The sequence below is a fragment of the Scyliorhinus torazame genome, chromosome 2 (genome assembly GCF_047496885.1).
Source record: "Scyliorhinus torazame isolate Kashiwa2021f chromosome 2, sScyTor2.1, whole genome shotgun sequence".
NCBI lineage: Eukaryota > Metazoa > Chordata > Chondrichthyes > Carcharhiniformes > Scyliorhinidae > Scyliorhinus > Scyliorhinus torazame.
The window spans coordinates 196,901,502-196,924,419 of record NC_092708.1 but is presented as its reverse complement, the minus strand read 5'-3'; the positions used below and the strand labels follow the sequence as shown (position 1 = coordinate 196,924,419).

At 47.3% G+C, this 22,918-nt stretch overlaps 1 protein-coding gene across 8 annotated transcripts in view; it reads left to right on the top strand.

The window, feature by feature from the left end:
- Positions 1-22,918, top strand: part of agap1 (ArfGAP with GTPase domain, ankyrin repeat and PH domain 1) — a 1,093,107-nt gene that overhangs the window by 720,533 nt on the left and 349,656 nt on the right. For all 8 annotated transcript variants that reach the window (XM_072482227.1, XM_072482220.1, XM_072482237.1 and 5 more), the window contains one exon: positions 16,645-16,749. In XM_072482227.1, the coding sequence (XP_072338328.1) occupies positions 16,645-16,749 (105 nt within the window). The remainder of the gene's footprint in view (positions 1-16,644; positions 16,750-22,918) is intronic.

The following is a 22,918-nucleotide window of genomic DNA, read 5'->3' as shown; positions in this document are numbered from 1 at the left end:
CAAATGACCACACAACCAGTTAGTCAGTTCAAGTTCAAGTTTATTTACATACACAAGGATTACTTCGACATGCAAACACAATATACTACAAGTTAAACTACACCTATCAGCTACAATAACCTATACTTAACTTCAGGGCGACTGGCGCCGTGCAGATTGATAAGGCCTTTATCTTGATCTCACGTGGCTGGTTAGAAGAAGTGGCTCTGTCTCTGCTGGGCTCATCCGTCAGGTAGCAATCGTTGGTCTTGAACTTGGCTATCTGGTTGTTATGCTGCGATTGGTGTGGGCACAGGCCGATCCCAAAAGAGGCTGGCACAGGCCGGATCCAAAAGAGGCTGAACACATGGCTGTGTCTCTTTTCATCCCTCTAGGGTTTCGTGCTCTTTGGGGCGGTCCTTAATCTTGGACCCAATAACTCAACAGGGCTCTGATCACTGCCTTCGATTTCGGCCAATAAAGGGGCAGGTGCCTTGGTGGCTGGGCGGGTCCTTAGCGGTCATTGACCTTGGCAATTGGGCTTTCTGAGTAAAGGGAGTGGCGCCGATCAGTCTGTGGCTGTATCGGTTTCTTGAGTGGAGTCCTATTGTTCCGGGGAAATGGGCCATTAGAATGCAAACGAGTGGGGGTTTCGATCAGGTCTAGCTACCTGCGTTTCAACTACACAGAAGCTCTGTATCTGTCTGAGTCCTGGGTTGGCCATAATTCCCATGGTCCTTTGTAGATGGCCATCTCAGATGGCTACATCTTGAACCCATGCCCCAGAAAGGGAATGGGGTTCTGGTAGTGGGGGAGTGGCATTTGTTTAATCCATTGTTTCATCCAATTCTCCCACTGCACCACCCCGCCGACTTACATTGGCGTGATCAGAATACCCTGTATGTCATGATTAATTGTGAGATGTAATCCTCTTGGGTCAGTCAGGAGTTGTGGCGAGGCTGTGTCTTCGCAACTTGAACCTTCTGTATTTTTTCCCAGAATGGTTATAATTTGGACACCCAGTGACAACCTGTTCATTACCTGACATAAATACCACATTCATTTCAAATGAGTCGCATCTTGAATGGACGTCAGCTGCAAAATTACATCCCTTTAAGTACCAGTGGCAGACAAAAAAAATTAATAAATTGCTCTGTAAATGGTGCAGGTACTTAAGGAAAAATTGGCCAGCTAATTTACCACAGCTTGAACTAAGGGTACCTTTTGCTGGCTGCAGTGTGGAGTAATGTTGTCGGAGCCTTTATTAATTGCACTTCGCAAGCAGTGACAGTTTTGTTGCTATTGGCAACTTTCTTCATTAAACTTAAAGCCTGTGTCAAATCCCATTAGCTGAACTGTGGGTACATTACATTTGTATTCTTCACAATCTCCCAGTATGACAGTTCCAGTTGTGTGGAGACAAGGCGTGGGAGATGTGCTGTATGTAATAAACCATACAACCCGTTGTCGCGAGGGCCGAAGTGTGTCAATCATGACGAGTGGTGGGCTGGCAGTCAAGACACTCACTGACAGTTTCCCTTTTTAACAATGGAGAGCAGAGTGGTTTAACGCGTTGGTTTTTATTTAAACAAGATTACTTCCCCCCCATTAGTACTTGGATCCAGCTCCAGCTCGAACCACTTTGATGAGCAGGTTGTGTGATGGGCATCGCGCTGTGGGAGGAAATGAACGGGATAATGATGAGAAGGTCACCTCGGTTCTCCAGTCTTTGAGAGGGGGTGCAGCTTTATGGATGCTAATGCACCTGACACAGCAGGTGCTCACAGTATAAAGAATGAAGCTGCTGCACCTCTCTACCATCACTCAGAGCTTCAAACACATTTTACAAGAACATGATGAGGTTGCCCTGCTGCTACCTTTCTCCATAATAAACATAAGGATGACAATTTCCAGTGCCTGGATGTGGAGAGATCTTGAAAGTGTTCTTACAAACGCATTTACAATTTGGCTTCACTAAATGCACAAAAACATGTTTCCCTACATTGGCCATTGAACAGGGAACAAATTACATTGTCTGCTTGCCTCATTATGTCACTGACAATGAAATTTGGGAGCCGCCTTATGCTTAGAGACTTGTAAGATTCAAGAGGCAGGACAATAATAGGGGGGCTGCCAGATGAAGAAGGATCTTTTCTAAATAGAAAGGCACAATAACAGGATGTACCGTTTATAGATATAGCAGAAAGGGAATCATTCTCGTTATTTCACATGTGCTCAAGGAAATAGGATAGCCCTAATCCATACCCAAATCTTTAGATGCTGAAGTATGGATTAGCTGCATTTTAAATGTTTTAAAATCAGAGAGAAAGTACTTTAATGCAACCATTTTGAGCTTTTTAACTTAATGTTTTGATTAATATGTTGGATTTGAAATGCAGTCTGAGTACTAGATGGGTCTTAACCTGTTGTAGATTGCTAAAATGGTCTCTAAATATCAAATAGAGCAGCGGGCAGCATCTAGTAGTTCAAGCACGTGATCAAGCAGATCCTGTGTCAGCAAGGTAATTAAGGTTCTTGCTGCTTACTCTTAACAGTGCATGTGCTGGAGAATTCTTGTCTTCCAAAGAATCCATACAGTACAGAAGGAGGCTATTCGGCCCATCGGATCTGAACCGACCCTCCAAAAGAGCACTCTACCTAGGCCCACTCCCCCGTTGTATCCCCGTACATTGATCATGACCAATACATCTAAACTGCACATCTTTGGACTGTGGGAGGAAACCGGAGCTCCCGGAGGAAACCCCCCAGGCACAGGGAGAATGCACAAACCCCATATAGACAGTCACCCAAGGCCGGATATGAACCCAAGTCTTGGGGTTGTAAGGCAGTAGTGCTAACCTCTGTGTCACCATCTTAATACTGTACAAAGAGGGTGGTATTTAATGAAGGCGACGGAGATTTTTGCCAGCAGACAGAAAAGCTGGTGCGAGTCCCTGTCGGCTGTTTTAGGGAAGTTGAATTATTTACCATTTCGACACTTAACTGGACAGTGGCATGACATTCTTGGGATAATGGACTATTGGTGGGGTTGGGGAGAAGCCCTGCCTGCTGAGAGCTGTCAGCCCCTGATTGGCCAGCAGCTCTATTGTCTAGTGTCAGCTCCGGGGAGGTGTTGGTTGCTGGCAGTAAAACACCTACCTGAGGCCCAAGACCATCCCAGTCCGAGGGAGGGGAAAAGGCAATAAGGCCTTAGGGATGTCCCTCAGCCTGCTCCCACTTCCCAATGCTGGCTTCCTTGAACCCCTAAGCGGCCCTGCAAGGTGCATCCACCATATATTGCTGGTGACAGCAGGATAAGGCTCTTAAAGTGGACATTAATTACCCAATTAAAGGCCTCAGTTGGCGATAGGACGGAAAGACTGGCAGTGTGTCTGTGGTGTAGTGGTTATCACATTCGCCTCACGCGTGAGAAGTGCATGGTTCAAAACCGAGTGGAAACATTTCTAAGTGCCTTACCGCCATAGGATTAATTGGGGCACAGGAGGGAAGGCAGTAGAGTCCCCGCCCATGGCTGCCCCTCCATCCAACTAAATGCCCCCTGCCACCACGTTTGTCACAGAGGAGGACATTAAATTCTGCCCACAGGATGAGGAGTAACCTAATCTAAAATAACTTTGTTCCATGGTGTTTCCCGTCAGCCAGAGAGCACATGATTTGTCTTCATCAGAAGCCAAAGTGTGACCCATAACAACGAAGGTCCGAGGTTACTCACTGAATACATTAAAATGTAAATGATTTTGAGAGAAAGAAAGTTACAGAAAAAATTGCACTTCTATAACTCAACCTCCGGACACCCCAAAGAACTTCACAGCCACTAAAGACCTTTGGGGCAGCACGGTGGCGCAGTGGGTTCGCCCTGCAGCCTCATGGCGTCGAGGTCCCAGGTTCGATCCCGGCTCTGGGTCACTGTCCGTGTGGAGTTTGCACATTCTCCCCGTGTTTGCGTGGGTTTTGCCCCCACAATCCAAAGATGTGCAGGGTCGGTGGATTGGCCACGCTAAATTGCCCCTTAATTCGAAAAAATGAATTGGGTACTCTAAATTTATTTTTTTTCAACTGAAGAACTTTGAAGTTTAGTCACTGTCGTAACGTAGTGAACGCAGCAGTCAATATATGCACAGTAAGCTTACACAAACTGCAATGTGATTAGTGATGTTGGTTGAGGGGTGAATGGTGGCCAGGACAACAGGGAGAACCTCCCTACTCTTCTGTGAAATAACCCTAAAGAGATGGTACCATGTGTACGACAGTGTTGCACCCCCAAACTATGACTGCTTTGCATGAGTGCAACTCAATTCCCTTGCAGCGAAATTAACAATTCTTGCAACCCAGTGGCTCTGGTGCAGTATGAAGGCGCCAAGCTACCAGGGAGAGATGATCCTTTCCCAGGGATCGTGGGACGACATGCAGCCATTTCCCATTTGCAAGGTGCATGGTTGTTTACAGGGTGAAGCACCTGCCACCTCGCAGTCGCCGAGGAATGATGTGAGAGACCAAAAAGAACTGAGAAAAGTAACCTGAAGGTAAAATGATGATAACGGTTAAGCAACATTGCATAAAATAAGACCCATCTCAAAGACAGAACCTATAATAACTCCTAGAATACAAATGACAAACCACTCTAGCAAGGCTTTCATCTGACTCCCTTAATGGAGTTGCTGCCTTTGTTATCTCCTCCGAGGTAAATGTTTAATATTATTGTGACATCTTACATGGAAACCCACTGTTGACTAGCTCAGGGGTGCTGAAAGGGAAGTGATGGGGATTTAATTGACGGGCACAGCTTCTTCCCTTCCAATCTATGATATGGCTCCCCGGGAGCAGCCTGAACACCACCTCATGTGCAAATGACAGTCCCAGGGGAGAGTTTCACTTGACTCATCATTAGTTGTTTGCACTGTTGTAGTAATGATCAGGAGGATTTAACCGGATAGTGTGAGTTACTGCCCTTTGGCACCCTAATGCTTCAGCCTCACTGACTGATTGGCTCAGTTAGTACAAATCTCTGGTGGCAAGCACAATCAATAAATCTTTGTTGGTAAATAATTGCTATTGAGCAGAGTTTTAATATAAATTTATGAGCAGTGTTTTATCATTGCTGGTGGGTAAAGTGCAATGCTGAGTGATAGATTTTCAGATATTGGTCACATTTGTTATACATACAAGGTTTTAGTACAAAGTGTTTTCTGCATTATTTAAGTATTGTAGACTTAACAGTTCAGCCCCTTCACCTTTCCCTCATGGGGACAATAGCAGGAATTGAAAGTTCACAGCAGATTTAGAAATTGAATGCTTTCAACCTTATGTGGTGTCTCATTTTTAAAATTCTTTCAGGGAGCATTTATTGCCCATCCATAATTGTCCTTTGAACCACAGTAGACCCTGTGGTATAGATACACTTACAGTGCTGTTAGGGAGGAAGTTCCACGATTTTGACCCAACAACAGTGAAGGAACAGTGATATAGTTCCAAGTGATGATGGTGTGTGACTTGGAGGGGATTATGCAGGTGGCAATGTTCCCATGAGTCTGCTGATCTGGGCCTTCCTGGTGGTAGAGGTTACGGGTTTGCGAGGTGTAGACTCTTGCAGAAGAGTTGGATATTAAGCTAACCCAGAACAGGAAGACTCTTGGATTAAACTGAATTATACAGGGGAAAGCAAAGGCAGATTAGTATTCCTGTTTTCTAACTTGCCATTACAAGTGTTCATAAATAAAAGCAAAATACTGTAGATGCTGGAGGTTTGAAATAAAATCAAAGTGCTGGGAAAATTCAACAGATCTGGCAGCATCTGTGGAGAGACAATCAGAGTTTGGAACCTTGAAGAATAGGCACATTTGACTTGAAACATTAAACTTAGTTTCTCTCTCCAAAGATGCTGCCAGATTTACTGAATGTTCCCAGCACTTTCTGTTTTTATTCCAAGTGTTCATGCCTTCTAAGCAATACTCTACCTGGCTACCAGTTTCTCCTTTATGTTAGGAGAGGCGGCAAAGTTTTAAAAAGGCTCCAACGATGTGTTGTCATGTTTCCTTTCCATTTTCTTTATCATTTATGTGCTCTTATTATTTTGTCTTGCACCAGTTTTAAGCTCAATCCTGTGAATATCAGGTTTGAAGCTCAGCTCTGGGTTTAACAGATCGTTCAAACATGTGTTTTCCACCTGTATTGCAAACCGCAGCATATTGCCTGTCTACCAGCTTGAACCATTGGGGAGCTCAGGCTTTGTTTAAACGCAAGAGTTCTTCCTGTATCCCAAGTGCTCTGTTCTTTGTGCTAATTTGCTTTTGGCTAGGCTGGAACTGTATTAATCCCACTGTGGCACACGATTGACCCCTGCAACCCTCAGGCAGAAATCCATGTATTTGGGAACTGCTCAGAAGCATGCTCCCTTAGGACAGGTGGACAAGATAGCCATCAGGTTACACAAGGCAAAGCATAGCTATATATATCCTCTGATAAAACCTATGGGATGGCCTTAATAGAGGAGATCTGTAGACTAGATTCTTTGAAGTGCGCCTGCACCCTAATGATAAGAATCAGCTTATCTATTTCACCATTATCACTGGTGCTGCTGGAGAACCCATTTCCACCGGCCTTGTAGAGGAGGTAACGTTAGGTTCATTCAAAGGTACTTATTCTCACATAACAAACTTGTTTATGCTTACGCTGGTGAAGAGGTTACTGCAGGCAACATCCATCATCTTGAAGCAGTGGCATGTCGATTTTGTCATTATTTACTAGATGTGCTGCTACTTAAAGACTCTTTTAGATGTAGTTAGATTTAATTTGCTGCTGCAGGGCTGTGAAATAATGTGTTGCAAGAACTACACGTGGTTTAAAAAAAAGTCCTCATTTAAATCTTTTGCCACTTTTTGGGCAGCCAGAGGGCAAACGTGCTGTTCTTAATGGGTGAGGGAGTATTCCTGTCTCCCTCTCTTTACCAAAGCAAATTTCCACAGATGCTGGAAATCTGGAATAAAAAAAATGCTGGAAGTTCCCAGTGGGTCGGCCAGCATCTGTGGAGAAACAAAGAGAGTTCTGAGAACTGAGAAAAATTAGAAATGCAATAGGTCACCAGCATGTGAAAGGGGAGAGGGTGGGAAGAAGAGTAAATGGGAAGGTCTGGCAAGAGAGATTAAATAAAAGGCTGCGTTTGTTGCCAACGCCATGCCTGCACAGTGTTGTACTCCATGACATCATTGCAAGCGATGGAGTAGGCAGTGGCCAGGAGCATAAATGCTTATCAAACAGTTATTAAAGACCTGTTTCCCATTAAATTTGAGAGACGTTTTAAACAAATGCAGATGCTGTATGAAAACACCAGACAGGATCCTGTGTCCAAACCAGTAAAAGAAAACCTCACATTGTGCGTTTGCCCCACAACTCCCAAAACAGGAGAAGGCCACTAAAGGACACAAAAAACAATACAGCACTAGAACTTCATGTCATGTGAGAGTACCTTTAAGAAATAGGTGTTTATAAATGGGTGTGTATATAAATATCTGTAATGAGAGTACCTTTATTATGGTATTTATTACTGGAGTGATGTCCGAGAGTGGGTAGAGCTAGGCTGTCAGTCAGCTTTTTACTTTAGGTTTTGAGCAGGCTGCAGGGTGTGTTTTAGTTTCGTTTTCAGTGTTGGAGCTGAAGCCAGACCAAGCAGGTGTACTGCTGTTCTCTCTGCCATCAAAAGACTAACCCTTGATCATTTGGTGGATTCAGAATTATAAATATTCTCAGCAGTGAATATAAACCTAATGTGCTTCTGTTGAAAGGTGTTTTAAGTCTTCTGGATGTTAAAAGGAAAGCTTAAAGGATTACTTAGTGTTGTATTCTTTGGGGGTTGTATTTGAATTAATGGTTGCTAAAATGTTCACTATGTTTTAAAAAGGTTAACTTGAGTTCATAGAATAAACATTGTTTTGTTCAAAAAATACTTTTCCATTTCTGCTCTACCACACCTGTAGAGTGGGCCGTGTGCTCCCCATACCACAATCTATTAAAAGTTGGGGGTCAGGTTATCTCCATGATACACTTTGGGGTTCTCTAAACCCTGGCCCATAAAATTCACTTGTAGCCAATAAGGATAGAAAGATTACTATCAAGGCCCCAGCAATTTCTTCCCTTGCCTCCCGCAGTGTTTGGGGTAGATCCCATCAGGCCGTAGGGACTTATCTACTTTAATTCTTTTTAAGATGCCCAACATCTCACCTCCTCTTTATTAATATCAACATGACTCAGAATATCTACACACGCTACCCTATACTCCTCATCCACCAAACCCTTCACTTTGGTGAACACTGAGGCAAATTATTAATTTAGTACCTCTCCCATTTCCTCTGGTTCCATACATAGATTCCCTCCAATATCCTTGAATGGACCAACCCTTTCTCTGGCTACCTTCTTCCTCTTTACATATGTATAAAAAGCCTTCGGATTTTCCTTAATCCTGTGTGCAATGACATTTCAATGATCCCTTTTAGCCTTCCTAACTCCCACCTTAAGTTTCTTCCTACTTGCTTCTCTTCTTCAAGGGCTTCATCAATCGTCAGCCTTTTAGACCTTACGAATGCTTCCTTTTTCTTTTTAACAAGATTCATAATATCCCTCGTTATCCAGGGTTCCCTATACCTGCCACCCTTATCTTTCATCATCACAGATACATGCCGGTCCTGAATTCTATTCAACTGACATTTGAATGCCAGATGTTGATTTTCTCTCAAACAGCCTCGCCCAGTCAACACTCTCCAGATTCTGCCTAATGCTGTTGTAATTAGCCTTCCCCCAGTCTCACACCTTCACCTGAGGACCATTCTTGTCCTTTTCCATAAGCAGCTTAAAACTTACAGAATTATAATCACTGCACCCGAAATGATCTCCTACTGAAACCTCAATCACCTGGCCGGGCTCATTTCCCAGCACCAGGTCTAATATGGCCCCTTCACGAGTTGGCCTATTTACATATTGTTTCAAGAAATCATCCTGAATAGAGCGGCATATGGCGCAGTGGATAGCACTGGGACTGCGGCGCTAAGGACTGGGGTTCGAATCCCGGCCCTGGGTCACTGTCCATGTGGAGTTTGCACATTCTCCCCATGTCGGCGTGGGTTTCACCCCCACAACCCAAAGATGTGCAGGTTAGGTGGATTGGCCACGTTAAATTGCCCCTTAATTAGAAAAAATAAATAATTGGGTACTCTAAATTTATTTTAAAAAAGAAACCATCCTGAACACTCCTGATAAATTCTGCTCCGTCCATGCTTTTAGCAGTGAGTGTGTCCCAGCCAATATAGAGAAAGTTAAAATCACCCACCACAACAACGCTATTGTTTATGCATCTTTCCAAGACCAGTCTGCATATCTGCTCCTCTATCTCCCGCTGGCTGTTAGGAGGTCTGTAGTAAACCCCCAACATTGTGACCGCACCCTTCCTATTCCTGAGCTCTACCCAGATTGCCTCACTGCCTGAACCCTCCAAGGTGTCGTCCCTCAGCACAGCTGTGATATTCTCCTTAACCAGTATTGCAATTCCCCCACTGCTTTTGCATCCTCTCTATCCTGCCTGAAGCATCTAAATCCTGGAATGTTTAGTTGCCAATCCTGTCCCTCTTTCAACCAAGTTTCTGTAATAGCAACAACATCATAATTCCATGTATTAATCCAAGCTCTTAAGTTCATCTGTCTTACCTAAAATACTCTTTGCATTGAAACTAATGCATTTCAGCCCACCAGCCCCGCTGCGTTGAACAACCATTCCCTGCCTGCTCTTCCTCTTAACTTACTGACCTTAGTCTGTAGCTCTCCCTCAGCTACTTCTTCCGCTGACCTACTGCTCTGGTTCCCACCCCCTGTCATACTAGGCAGTTCAATCTGTTTCTCTTCCTTCCACTTTTCTCCTTACTAGCTTTTGTTTCTGTCCCCTCTTTACTACCCTCTGACCTCCTGCATTGTTTCCCATCCCCCTGACACATTAGTTTAAACCCTCCCCAACCGCACTAGCAAACAACCCCCCCCCCCAAGGACATTGGTTCCAATCGTGCCCAGGTCTAGACCTTCCGATTTGTAATGGTCCCACCTCTCCCAGAACCAGTTCCAATGCCCCAAAAATCAGAATCCCTTTCTCCTGCACCATCTCTCAAGCCACGTATTCATCATGTCCATCCTGTCATTCCTTTTTGTTAAAATAATTTTTATTCAACATTTTTCACAGATGATCACAACAGAAAACTAGACCCCCCCCTTTACACAAACAATAAAACAACAAGAACAAAATTGCATAAATAAACATATAAACGTTAAACAGTAAACAATATTGCATCCCCTATCAGACACAAACTCCCCCCCCCCCCCCGGGTTGCTGCTGCTGATGACCATCTCCTAACGCTCCGCTAGGAAGTCCAGTAACGGCTGCCACCGCCTGAAGAACCCTTGCACAGATCCCCTTATGGCAAATTTCACCTTCTCCAATTTAATAAACCCTGCCATGTCGTTAATCCAGGATTCCATGCTTGGGGGCCTTGCATCCTTCCACTGAAGCAGAATCCTTCGCCGGGCTACCAGGGACGCATAGGCCAGAATACCGGCCTCTTTCGCCTCCTGCACTTCCGGCTCGTCCGACACCCCAAATATTGCGAGCCCCCAGCTAGGCCTAACCCTGGAATTCACTACCCTTGACACCGTCCTCGCTACGCCCCTCCAGAACACCTCCAACGCTGGCCATGCACAGAACATGTGGGTGTGGTTTGCTGGGCTCCCCGAACGCCTCGCACATCTGTCCTTACTCCCCAAAAAACGGCTTAGCCTTGACCCGGTCATGTGCGCTCTGTGCAGCACCTTAAATTGTATCAGGCTGAGCCTCGCGCAAGAGGAGGAAGAGTTTACCCTTCCCAGGGCATCCACCCACATACCCTCGTCGATCTCCTCCCCCAGCTCCTCCTCCCACTCACCTTTTAACTCCTCTGCCAAGGCCTCCTCCTCCTCCTGCATCACCTGATAAGTTGCCGAGATCCTACCCTCTCCAACCCACCCCCCCGAAAGCACCCTGTCCTGGACCCTGGCACCGGCAGCAGCGGAAACTCCACCACCTGTCGCCTAATGAAGGCCCTTACCTGCATATATCTGAAAGCATTTGCAAGGGGGAGCCCGAATTTCTCTTCCGGCTTCCCAAGGCTCGCAAACTTCCCGTCTATAAACAGGTCCCCCATCCTCCTAATACCTGCCCTGTGCCAACTCAAGAACCCCACATCTATTTTCCCCGGGACAAACCGATGGTTCTCCCGTATCGGGGACCACACCGAAGCCCCCACCTCCCCCCTGTGGCGTCTCCATTGCTCCCCGATTTTGAGGTTCGCCGCTACCACCGGGCTCGTGGTGTACCTCGTCAGGGTAAGCGGCAGCGGTGCCGTCACCAGCGCCCCCAGGCTCGTGCCCACACAGGACGCCATCTTCAGCCTCTTCCACGCCGCCCCCTCCCCCTCCATTACTCACTCACGTATCATCGCCACGTTGGCAGCCCAATAGTACTCACATAAGTTTGGCACCACTAACCCCCTCCCTGCTCCACTCCAAGAACACCCTTCTCACTCTCGGGTTTTCTTCGCCCATACGAACCCCATAATACTCCTGTTAACGCGCTTAAAGAAGGCCTTAGGGATCAGGATGGGGAGGCACTGAAACAAAACTAAAAACCTCGGGAGCACCGTCATTTTAACCGACTGCACCCTACCCGCCAGGGAGAGCGGCAGCATATCCCACCTTTTGAACTCCTCCTCCATTTGCTCCACCAACCTCGTTAAGTTGAGCTTATGCAGGGCCCCCCAGCTCCTAGCCACCTGAACCCCCAGGTATCTAAAACTTCTTTCTGCCCTTTTTAGCGGAAGCTCACCAATCCCCCTTTCCTGGTCTCCCGGGTGCACCACGAACAGCTCGCTCTTCCGCATGTTGAGCTTATATCCAGAAAACCCCCCAAACTCCCTAAGGATCAGCATCACCTCCAGCATTCCCCCCAGCGGGTTCCCCACATACAATAGCAGATCGTCCGCATACAACGATACCCGGTGTCCCCCCCCCCGCCCCCCCCCCCCCCGCACCAACCCCCTCCAGTTCCTAGACTCCCTCAAAGCCATGGCCAGGGGCTCAATCGCCAGCGCAAAGAGCAGGGGGGATAGAGGACACCCCTGCCTCGTCCCTCGGTATAACCGGAAATATTCCAACCTCCTCCTGTTCGTGGCCACACTCGCCACCTGGGCCTCATACAGCAACCTCACCCAGCTGCGAACCCCTCCCCGAACCCAAACCTCCTCAACACCTCCCACTCCACCCTATCAAAGGCCTTCTCTTTGAATAGCCACCACTATCTCTGCCTCCCCCTCCACCGCCGGCATCATAATTACATTCAGGAGCCTACGTACGTTGGTATTCAACTGCCTCCCTTTCACAAAACCCGCCTGATCCTCGTGTATGACCCCCGGAACACAGTCCTCAATCCTCATGGCCAATACCTTTGCTAGCAGTTTTGCATCCACATTAAGGAGTGAAATCGGCCTATACGATCCGCACTGTACAGGGTCCTTGTCCCGCTTCAGAATCAGAGAAATCAGCGCCCTAGACATCGTCGGGGGCAGGACCCCCCCCCCTCTCTTGCCTCGTTGAAAGTCCTTACCAGCAGCGGGCCCAACAAGTCCACGTACTGCCTGTAGAATTCCACCAGGAACCCATCTGGCCCCGGTGCCTTCCCCGCCTGCACCAGTTACTTGACCAGTTCCTCCAACCCAACCTGCGCCCCCAGCCCCACCATCTGCCCCTCCTCTACCCTCAGGAACCTCAGCCGGTCCAGAAAGCGAACCGTCCCCCCCTCCTCCGATGGGGCATCCTGTCATTCCTACTCCGACTAGCACGTGGCACTGGTAGAAATCCTTTTTTAAAAATTTAGAGTACCCTATTATTTATTTTCCAATTAAGGGGGAATTTAGCGTGGCCAATCCACCTACCCTGCACATTTTTAGGTTGTGGGGGTGAAACCCACGCAGGCACGGGGAGAATGCGCAGGCTCAACATGGACAGTGACCCAGGGCCGGGATTCAAACCCGGGTCCTCAGCGCCGTAGGCAGCAATGCTAACCACTGTGCCACATGCCGCACCCCTTGGTAGCAATCCTGAGATTACTACCTTTGAGGTCCTACTTTGTAGTTTATTTCCTAACTCCCTAAATTCAGCATGTAGGACCTCATCCCGTTTTTTACCTATATCGTTCACCCTCCCCCTTTAGAATGTCCTGCAGCCGCTCTGAGATATCTAGGACCCTTGCTTCCGGGAAGCAACATACCTTCCTGGTGTCTCGTTTGTGTCCGCTGAAACACCTGACTACTCCCCTTACAATCGAAGTGGGACACAGCAGACTGTGATCCCTAGCACCGATTTATAGTAATAACATTTATTGTCACAAGTGACAAGTTAACACTACAATGAATTTTCTGTGAAAAGTCCCTAGTCGCCACACTCTGGCGCCTGTTCGGATACACAGAGGGAGAATTCAGAATGTCCAATTCACCTAACACACACGTCTTTTGGGATTTGTGGGAGGAAACCAGAACACCCAGAGGAAACCCACACAGAATTGGGGGGCAACGGGCAGCCTCCGCACAGTCAGTGTCCCAAGCCGAGAATCGAACCTGGGACCCTGGCACTGTGAAGCAATTGTGCTACCACTGTGTTACCATCCACCCTGATGGTTGACTCACTCACAATCTTACTCTTGCTTCACAGCGCCAGGGACCTGGGTTCAATTCCTAGCTTGGGTCACTGTCTGTGCGGAGTCTGCACATTCTCCCCTTGTCTGCGTGGGTTTCCTCTGGGTGTTCCGGTTTCCTCCCACAAATCCCGAAAGACGTGTGTGTTAGGTGAATTGGACATACTGAACTCTCCCTCTGTGTACCCGAACAGGCGCCAGAGTGTGGCGACTAGGGGCTTTTCACAGTAACTTCATTGCAGTGTAAATGTAAGCCTACTTGTGACACTGATAAAGATTACTCTGAGCCTCATTGGTAACAACATTGTCCTCACTCAGCAGATGACGTTTAGTCCTGCTCCCACAGCTCTGATTGGCTTCCACACATCACCCCACCCCCTCAAATTGACAGAATGGGAAAGCTTTCTGGCAGGCTGGGCGCAACGGAGTGACATAATTGGTTTTCTACACATGCGCAGACTAGTGCGCATGCATGGATAGGTGTTGGTGGCCACCTTGCATTGGCAGGCGACACAGTGCAAAGCAAACGGTTTCATGGTGAAAAACCAAAAGTAGTGGTAATGGGACAAGTAAAGATACAAATGTTGTATCCAGAGGAAGTGCGAATGTCAAGATGCCTGAAGTGAGGAAACGTGCAAATGGCACTTGGATGCAGTGTAAGGGTGCTGTCTGTGGAGATGTGTCCCTAAGATCAGTGACTATTTCAAAGAGAGGGGAATTTATTCCTGTCAAAGATGGTTTGTTGCTGATGAAGGTGAAGGATGTTATGGCTGTGAAACTGACCACTTTTCCTTTAGGACCCCAGAGCCAGCATTGACCATCATGCTGGGATCAAAAACAATAAATGCTCAGCAGGTCAGGTAGCCTCTCTGGTGAGAGAAACAGAGTTAACATTTCAGACTGGTGATCTCTATCAGCTGAGATCTGGACTAAATTATTCATAGTTATTTTCTGTAGGACCCTTAGATAGGTGGCTGGTCTGGATTTGAACCCAGGTTCCAAAGGTGTCAGAGCATCAAATTTCAGGCACGCAAAAAATGACCATGTTGTTTTTGCAAATGACTCATTTAATGTGAATTTTCTAAAAATATGGAAGGTTCTATGGCAGAGCTAAGTTTGAAGTGGTTGGAGGGGAATGTGCTGAAGAAGTCACTCCCAAAGTAAAATGTCAAGGAACTTGGAGACTACCATTGCATGCAGCAAAATACTGTGTCAGCTCTACTAATCTAGGGCCCTAAATCCTTTGTACTGCCACATTATAAATAGCAACAGGAAATTCCTTCGCCCAAGAATAACTCTACAAATTATTCAGGAAGAAATGTTATGGAAATATGTTTCGAGCCTTCTACATCTGGTGTGACCTGATGCTGTGTGCGTGTATCTGATCTCTGCTGCATCATCCATTCAGAAATGGGTTGAATTCCCTTTATCTCCCACTATTTCTGATGTAAAATTTGGAACTATGTTCATGGTAACAAGCAGGATAAATGTTCAACAACATTAAAATCAATGTTTTAAGCCAAAAAGGGAAAGAGAGCCAAGGAACATGTAAATAGATTGACAGTTATTTTATAGTCTTGTCTATCATATAATGCACATTTAATAAATGCTGTAAGTAATTTGCTATAGATTCAATGTCCTAGACAGAGGGTTTAAAATATGTGAGGGTGGATGGCACGGTGGCATAGTGGTTAGCACTACTGCCTCACGGTGTTGAGTACCCAGGTTTGCGCCTAGCCCTGGGTCACTGTCCGTGTGGAATTTGCACATTCTCCCCATGTCTGCATGGGACACAATCCAATGATATGCAGGGTAGGTGGATTGGCCCTGCTAAATTGCCCCTTAATTGGAAAAATTAAAAAATATATGTATAAAAAAAACGACGTGAGTCCCAGCATTCAAGCCGTTTAGTTTGTTACAATCACAATATGGCCTCCACTAAACTAGGGAGATCAAATGCAAATTGGATGACCACTTTTCAGAACATCTCCCTCAATCTGCAAGCATTGCCCTGTTGCCTATTATTTAAATTCTCCACTTCACTCCCACCTATTATTTCAATTCTCCACTTCACTCCCATTCTGATCTTTCTGTCCTTGACCTGCATCTGTGTATGGTGCAAGCTTGAGGAACAAATAACATCTCATCATTTGACTGGGCATTTACAGCGGTCTGGATTCACCAAATTTTATATCATAACCTGTGCCTTCATTTTGTTCTTTTTTGCTGATTTGTTTTTTTCTCTTGCTTGTTTCTCTCTCTAGTTCTCTTTAACATCTGAGTTATTTACACCTCCTCGGTACACGTATTATGTTTCTATGGCCAGGATCTTCTTGTCGGTGTGTCCCCCCCCCCCGTCCCGTCCCCCGTCCCGTCCCGTCCGTCCCCCATGGGGTTACTGGCCTTTAACTCTCTTTCCTTCTCCACAGATGCTGCCTAACCTTCTGAATATTTCCAGCATTTTCTCTTTTTTATTTCAAATTTCCAGAATCTGCAGTATTTTGCTTTTGTATTGTAGGTTTTTTTTGTTTTATGCATTCATCTCACCCTTCACCAAGTGCTGGAGAAGCGAGTCCGGATGATAAATGTGAACCCAGCTAGTGGATGAAGATGGGCAACGGTTCAGTCACTGAGACAAGTATCGGCCATTCCTTTGGATGCTGATTTCTCTCAGAGTGGGTAAATAGTGTCCGGGTGGCACATTATGAAATGTCCGGGTGGCTTTTGACTTAGAGGCCCTAAAAATGTGGATTAAAAATCAGTTGGATTGTAGGAGATCCTGCAATGTGTAGCCACAAAATGGAGCCAATGAAACCATTCAGTGTTGCAATAGACTATTAACATGCAAACTCGCTTAAACGTCCTTCAACCTGTTTTGTTTTTTCCCGCCACAGGGTATGCTTCTTAAAAGGAGTGGGAAGTCACTGAACAAAGAGTGGAAGAAGAAGTACGTAACACTGTGTGATAACGGGCTCTTGACGTATCATCCGAGTTTGCATGTAAGTGTGCAATTTCATCCAGCTCTTCTCAAACTCTGGGTTAGTCACTTACACAGTCAACCGGAAGGCGCTGTTCCCAGAATTAAATTGGTGGAAATATCCTCACGTACACTCAAGTTGTTTCTAATTTTGGATTTCAACGTCATGGTATTTTAAGACTTTACTTAAAATCATATGGGCGGCACGGTAGCAACGTGGTTAGCACTGTTGCTTCACAGCGCCAGGGACCCTGGTTCATTTCCCAGCTTGGGTCACTCTGTGGAGTCTGCATGTTCTCCCGTGTCTACATTGGGTTTTCTCCGGCCACTCCGGCTTCCTCCCATAAGTCCCAAAAGACATGCTTGTTAGGAGAATTGGACATTCTGAATTCTCCCTCAGTGTACCCGAACAGGCGCCAGGGGACATGGGGATTTTCACAATAACTTCATTGCAGTGTTAATGTAAGCCTACTTGTGACACCAACATAGATTATTATTGTTATCACTCTAACTTTGGATATTACATACAACATATAGCATAGAAAAAGGTCATTCTAGTCTGTACCAGTGTTTATGCTGCACATGAACCTCCGCCTATTCTGTTTACTTAATTTCAATCCATCAACATATTTCTCTACTCCATTCTCCTTTATTAATCTCACTCCATCAGCATATCCTTCTCCTCCATTCACCCTTATGGTTTTATCTACCATCCCCTTGAATGCAATGATACTATTTGTTTCAACTGATGGATTCTCCTATCACTTCAATGGATGAGTGTTAAAGATGCTTACATTCTAGATTGATGTTGTCTCGTGTGTGACTTTCGGCCAAGTCTCAGTTTGCATAACCGATTGCAAATACTGCATATGAAGTCAAGTGTTGGAGGGATGGATGGAGGCATTAGCTTTGTACCGCACTTGCTTGCCCTGAAGACTTTGTTCTCCTCAAATGTCAAAATCACTTGATGACAGAGACTTCTTCATTTTGATCTGTCCAAAATGTTTTCCCCGTGTATTAGGATCCAGCTCAGCGATTAGCTTTCAGATTGTCTTTATATCTAAGTTTGGGACATCCTATTGTGAGGGTTCCTGTGTTCAGCTGGCTGTAGAGTTTTGCTTTGGTATGTGGGATTCCTCCACGTGAACCATGTGGATTATCCAGCAAAGCTGAGCTCTGATGCACATATCTCAATGCCAGATAAGCAGCTCTTTGCAAGAACTTTGGTGTTGGGGAGTCCTGCCGCTTGATGTTGAAATAGATCTCAGATAGGGCAGCACGGTGGCGCAGTGGTAGCCTGCAGCCTCATGGCGCTGAGGTCCCAGGTTCGATCCCGGCTCTAGGTCACTGTCCGTGTAGAGTTTGCACATTCTCCCCATGTCTGCGTGGGTTTCACCCCCACAACCCAAAGATGTGCAGGGTAGGTGGATTGGCCACACTAAATTGCCCCTTAATTGGAAAAATAAATTGGGTACTCTAAATTTATTTTAAAAAAAGAAATAGATCTCAGATAACAAAGATGGAATGCTTCTCGTCACCTTATGTGGCGTTGATAGGTCATCCAAGTCTTGCACCCATAAAGAAGTGATGTGAGATCCACGTCTGCTTTGCTACTCCTTGTGATACTGAGTTTTCATTATCACAACAATCTGGGGCAGCACGGTGGCGCAGTGATAGCACTGCAATCTCACGGCGCTGAGGTCCCACGTTCGATCCCGGCTCTGGGTCACTATCCGTGTGGAGTTTGCACATTCTCCCCGTGTTTGCGTGGGTTTCACCCCCACAACCCAAAGATGTGCAAGATAGATAGGTGGATTGTACACGCTAAATTGGCCCTTAATTGGAAAAAAATGAATTGGGTACTCCAAATTTTTTTTTATTAAATAAAAAAAAAATTTATCACAACAATCTGGGTGAAGAAGTTTGTATTGAAATTCTTAATGGATTCATTGTATTTATGTTTGTTCCCCCCCCCCCCCCCCGGCCGCTCCCAACCAACAATTTGAACCCTTCAATCTTCTTTCAGATCAAAGCTAGCGCCTTCCAAGAGTGAGTAGCTCTGTAATCTTGTTCTGTGAAAGATGTCTGGAGCATGTTTTGAAAGTTGTAGCTGTGTGCAATCTACATTTAATCCTGCAATCGCTGGCACATTGGCGGTCATCCCGTGTACACTGGCTGTTAGTGGGCTTTTGGGATATTGAGTCTCTCAAAATTCAGTTCAGCATTCACCGAGTGTTCAACACCACATGCAAGCATTTCCTATCGGGCTCTACATCCGAGCCAGAAATCCTGAACAACGGTGAGGTTGAGAGCTTCCTGGATAGCATGTTTATGGATGTGGTCACACCGCAGCTCTCCCCGAACAGGCGGTGGAATGTGCTGACGAGGGCCTTTTCACAGTAAATTAATTTGAAGCCTACTTGTGACAATAAGCGATTTTCATTTCATTTTCAATTGCTAAATCTGCCTCTGCTGTGTTTTACCTGCGCTATCTCCCTCGTGGCTGCCTGCTCTCTCAGCTGGTGAGCCAGTAGGCGGCCAGCCTTTTCTCCGTGCTCATAGAAGTTAGCCGTGTCTGGCGGAGTTGGTGTACTGCTTTCCTGGTGGATAGCAGGTTGAAACCCATTTGTAGCTTTTTCCTCACTGCCAGAATCTCTTCTTTTTTTTTAAATTTTATTCTCCTTTTTCACGTTTTCTCCCACATTTACACCCATCAACAATAAACAATAATCAACAAGATATGTCATTCCCCATAATAACAACGATCCCATCCGCCCACTAACCCCCAAACCTCAACCCGCCTGTTTACATAAACAAATGACAAAAAGGAATCAAGGATTACCCGTAGTCACCCTTAATCTACACGGCTCTCCATACCCCCCCCCAACCAACGCCATCCAGCCTCTAAGAGAGTACCGTACATGATACCCCAAAGTTGTACCCCCCCCCCCCCCCAGTCTCCAGCTCTTCCCGTCCAATGCCTCTTGTAAAACTCCTCCTCCCAACCTCGGTTCCCTCCCCCAACCTCGGTTCCCTCCCCCGGCTAGACCACTCGGACCCCGTTCTGTCAGGCTCCGATGGCCGCAGCCCCTCCCCCCACCTCACTCCCGTTCACTGGCCAGCTTAAACCTGCCAGCGTGGAGGGCCCTGCCCGGGTCCCTTTCCCCCTTGCCCGTCCCTAGGAAAGCCCAAAGATCCCCTTTTAGCACACAAACCTCGCATATCCACCTACACCCCAAAGAGCCCTCCTTTCGAGTGAAAGTCCCGTCCCTTCCCTTGTCCAAATATATGCAACATTGGCTCCTTTAGCCTCTACACCCGCGCGCAGTGATACAAAAAAGAAGAAAATACAGTCATGAGGTTACATCGGCACATGACCATTCCTCAATTTGTCAGTTCTGCCACAGTCCTTCTGCCTTCGCAAACTCCTCCACTGCTTCCGCCGTTCCAAAATAAAAGTCCCTGAGCTTGTAAGTCACCTTCCGCTTTGCTGGATATACAATGCCACACTGCACCTTGCCAATGTACAGTGCCCTCTTCACCCGGTTGAAGGCAGCCCGCCTCTTCGCCAGCTCCACCGTAAAGTCCTGGTATACATGTATACCAGCTCCAGCCCACTGCACCACCCGCTTCTGTTTGGCCCAGCTCAGGACCTTCTCCTTCACACTGTACCTACGGAAGCACAGAGTCACTGCCCTTGGCGGCTCACTCGACTTTGGTACAGGCCTCCACGATCGATGAGCCCGATCCAGTTCATATCGGGAGGGGTCCTCCCCCTCCCCCAGTAGTTTTGCCAGCATCGCGGCAAAATACTCAGTCGGCTTCGGTCCTTCAACTCCTTCGGGCAACCCCACGACCCTCAAATTCTGTCGCCTGGATCTGTTTTCCAGGTCTTCCAGTTTTCCTCTCAGATTCTTGTTAGTGTCCATCACCTTCCGCATCTCCTTCCCCACCGAGGCAAGTTGATCACCGTGCTGCAATAATGTCTCCTCCACTTCCTTCAGCGCCTCCCCTTGCTCTCGCACCTCCGCCACTGCGCTTGCCACCGCCGTCTTCACCGGGGAAACCGCCTCCTCCACCAGCACATTCATAACCTCTCTCATCTCCTTCCTCACCATCTCCATACATTTCTCAATCTGCGCCAACTGCTTTTGGAATTCCGCAGCCATCACCTTAGTTAGTTCTTCAGCCGTAAGCACTGCGGCCTCCCCTGGTGCTCCAGCCTCCATTTTCTTTGTTGACCCCGCGGTGATCTTTCCCCTCTCCAACGGACTTTCAGCCGCTTTTTTCCCGGACGTTTTTTTGGTGATTTTCGACATCCTTCTTCTCCTTGCGCTATCCCCCGACTTTTACTGCCGTCGCTCGCCCTAGGACCGGGCGTTACTCCGCGAAAATGCCGTTCCCGAACGGGAGCCCTCCAATGTGCGGCTGCCTCCCGCCCGCCGTCACCGGAAGTCCACTGCCAGAATCTCTACGGTCGGGGCCTCAGAATACTTTCTGTCGACCTCCAGGATGGAGTCGATCAGTTGTTGCCTAGCCTAGCCGCCCTCTCTTCCCTATCTCTGAGAGCCTTATAGGCTACAATTTCTTCCTTGATCACAGCCTTCAGTGCCTCCCAGAACATGGAAGGTGACACTTCCCCGTGTTGGTTATTAGTAATGTACTTGCCTATGGCCTGTGATGTTTTTTGGCAGGAGGCCTTGTCAGCCAAGAGGTCCATGTCCAGCCTCCATGTGGGACTCTGGGCACGGTCCATCTCCAACCTCCATGTGGGACTCTGGGCACGGTCCATCTCCAACCTCACATCTACGTTGTGTACAGTGTGGTCGGAGATGACTATCGTGGAGTATTCCGCTCTTGCGATTCCTGGAAGCACCGATTTCCCCACTGAAAAGAAGTCGATTTGGGTGTATACCTTGTGGACCGGTGGAAGAACGAGAATTCCTTCTCACCGGGGTGTAGGAACCACCGTGGGTCCACCACTCCCATCTGCTCCATGAATGTTCCCAGTAAATTACCCATAGAGTCCAAAATGTGGGGTTATTGGGTTACAGTGATAGGGTGGAGGCATGGGCTTAAGTGGGGTGCTCTTTCCAGGGGCCAGTGCTGACTCGATGGGCCAAGTGGCCTCCTTCTGCGCTGTAAATTCTATATATTCTATGATTCTTAAGTGGGCAAAGACTCTGGACCTTTTCACTGGGCCGTTGAGATCCCTGACATTCCAGGTGATAATCTTGGTGGGGGAATTCTGTCCTGTCCTGTTTCCTTATGTATTCCTTGATCATTCTCTCTTTCTTCCTACCCCCCCCCCCCCCCCCCCCAATGTTCCCCCTCACTGTCCCTGTGTTCTCCCTCCCCCTCTCTGGCCAGGCGCTCCCTCCATGCCGAGAGGTGCGCCGGGGCCCCCCTTTACTGCCTGCCTTCCCGTGCTTCCCTCCCTGCTTGTACGGTGCCTCCCCTCCCAATGCTGGTGTAGCCCTTTGCCTATGCCCACTTTCTCTGCCTGCCCCCTCACCTGCGTGTCTCTGTCCTCGCTCTTTCCTGTGACGTAGTTTTCCTGATGAGAGCGAGGCAGTACAGTCCCGCACAAACATGTTAAATTGTTCTTTAAGTCTTGCTTCTTTCAGCGATCTTCCTTCGACCCACCTTCATGGCTGCCTCGCCTGTCCTTTGTCCAGGCCGTTGGCCCATACAAAGTCGTTTGCCTCCACCGGGGTATTGAAATAGTACTCCTTGCTCTGGTGTGTGACCCATAGTCTGGCTGGGAATAACAGCTAAATCGCACCCCATATAAAGCGCCGACTTTGCCTGATTAAACTCGGCCCTTCTTTTTGCCAGGTCTGCCCCAATGTCTTGATAAATACGGATTCTATGTCCTTCCCATGTGCTCGCTTTAGTCTATCTTGCCCACCGCAGGATCCTCTCACAGTCCTGGTATCGGTGCACTCGGCTGCCGCCCTGCCTTGGGCTTCGGTCTGAATGACCTGTGTGCCCTGTCGGGTTCTGGGGAGTTGGGGAAGCTGTCTCTCCCGACTAGGTTTCCCAGAATTTGGGCGATGTAGCCTGTTGGGTCTCGACCTTCGATGGATTCTGGCAGGCCCGCAATCCACACGTTCTGCCTTTGGGACCTATTTTCCTGGTCCTCGACCTTCCTCTTCAAGCCCCCTTGGGCCGCCACCAACCTTTTCACC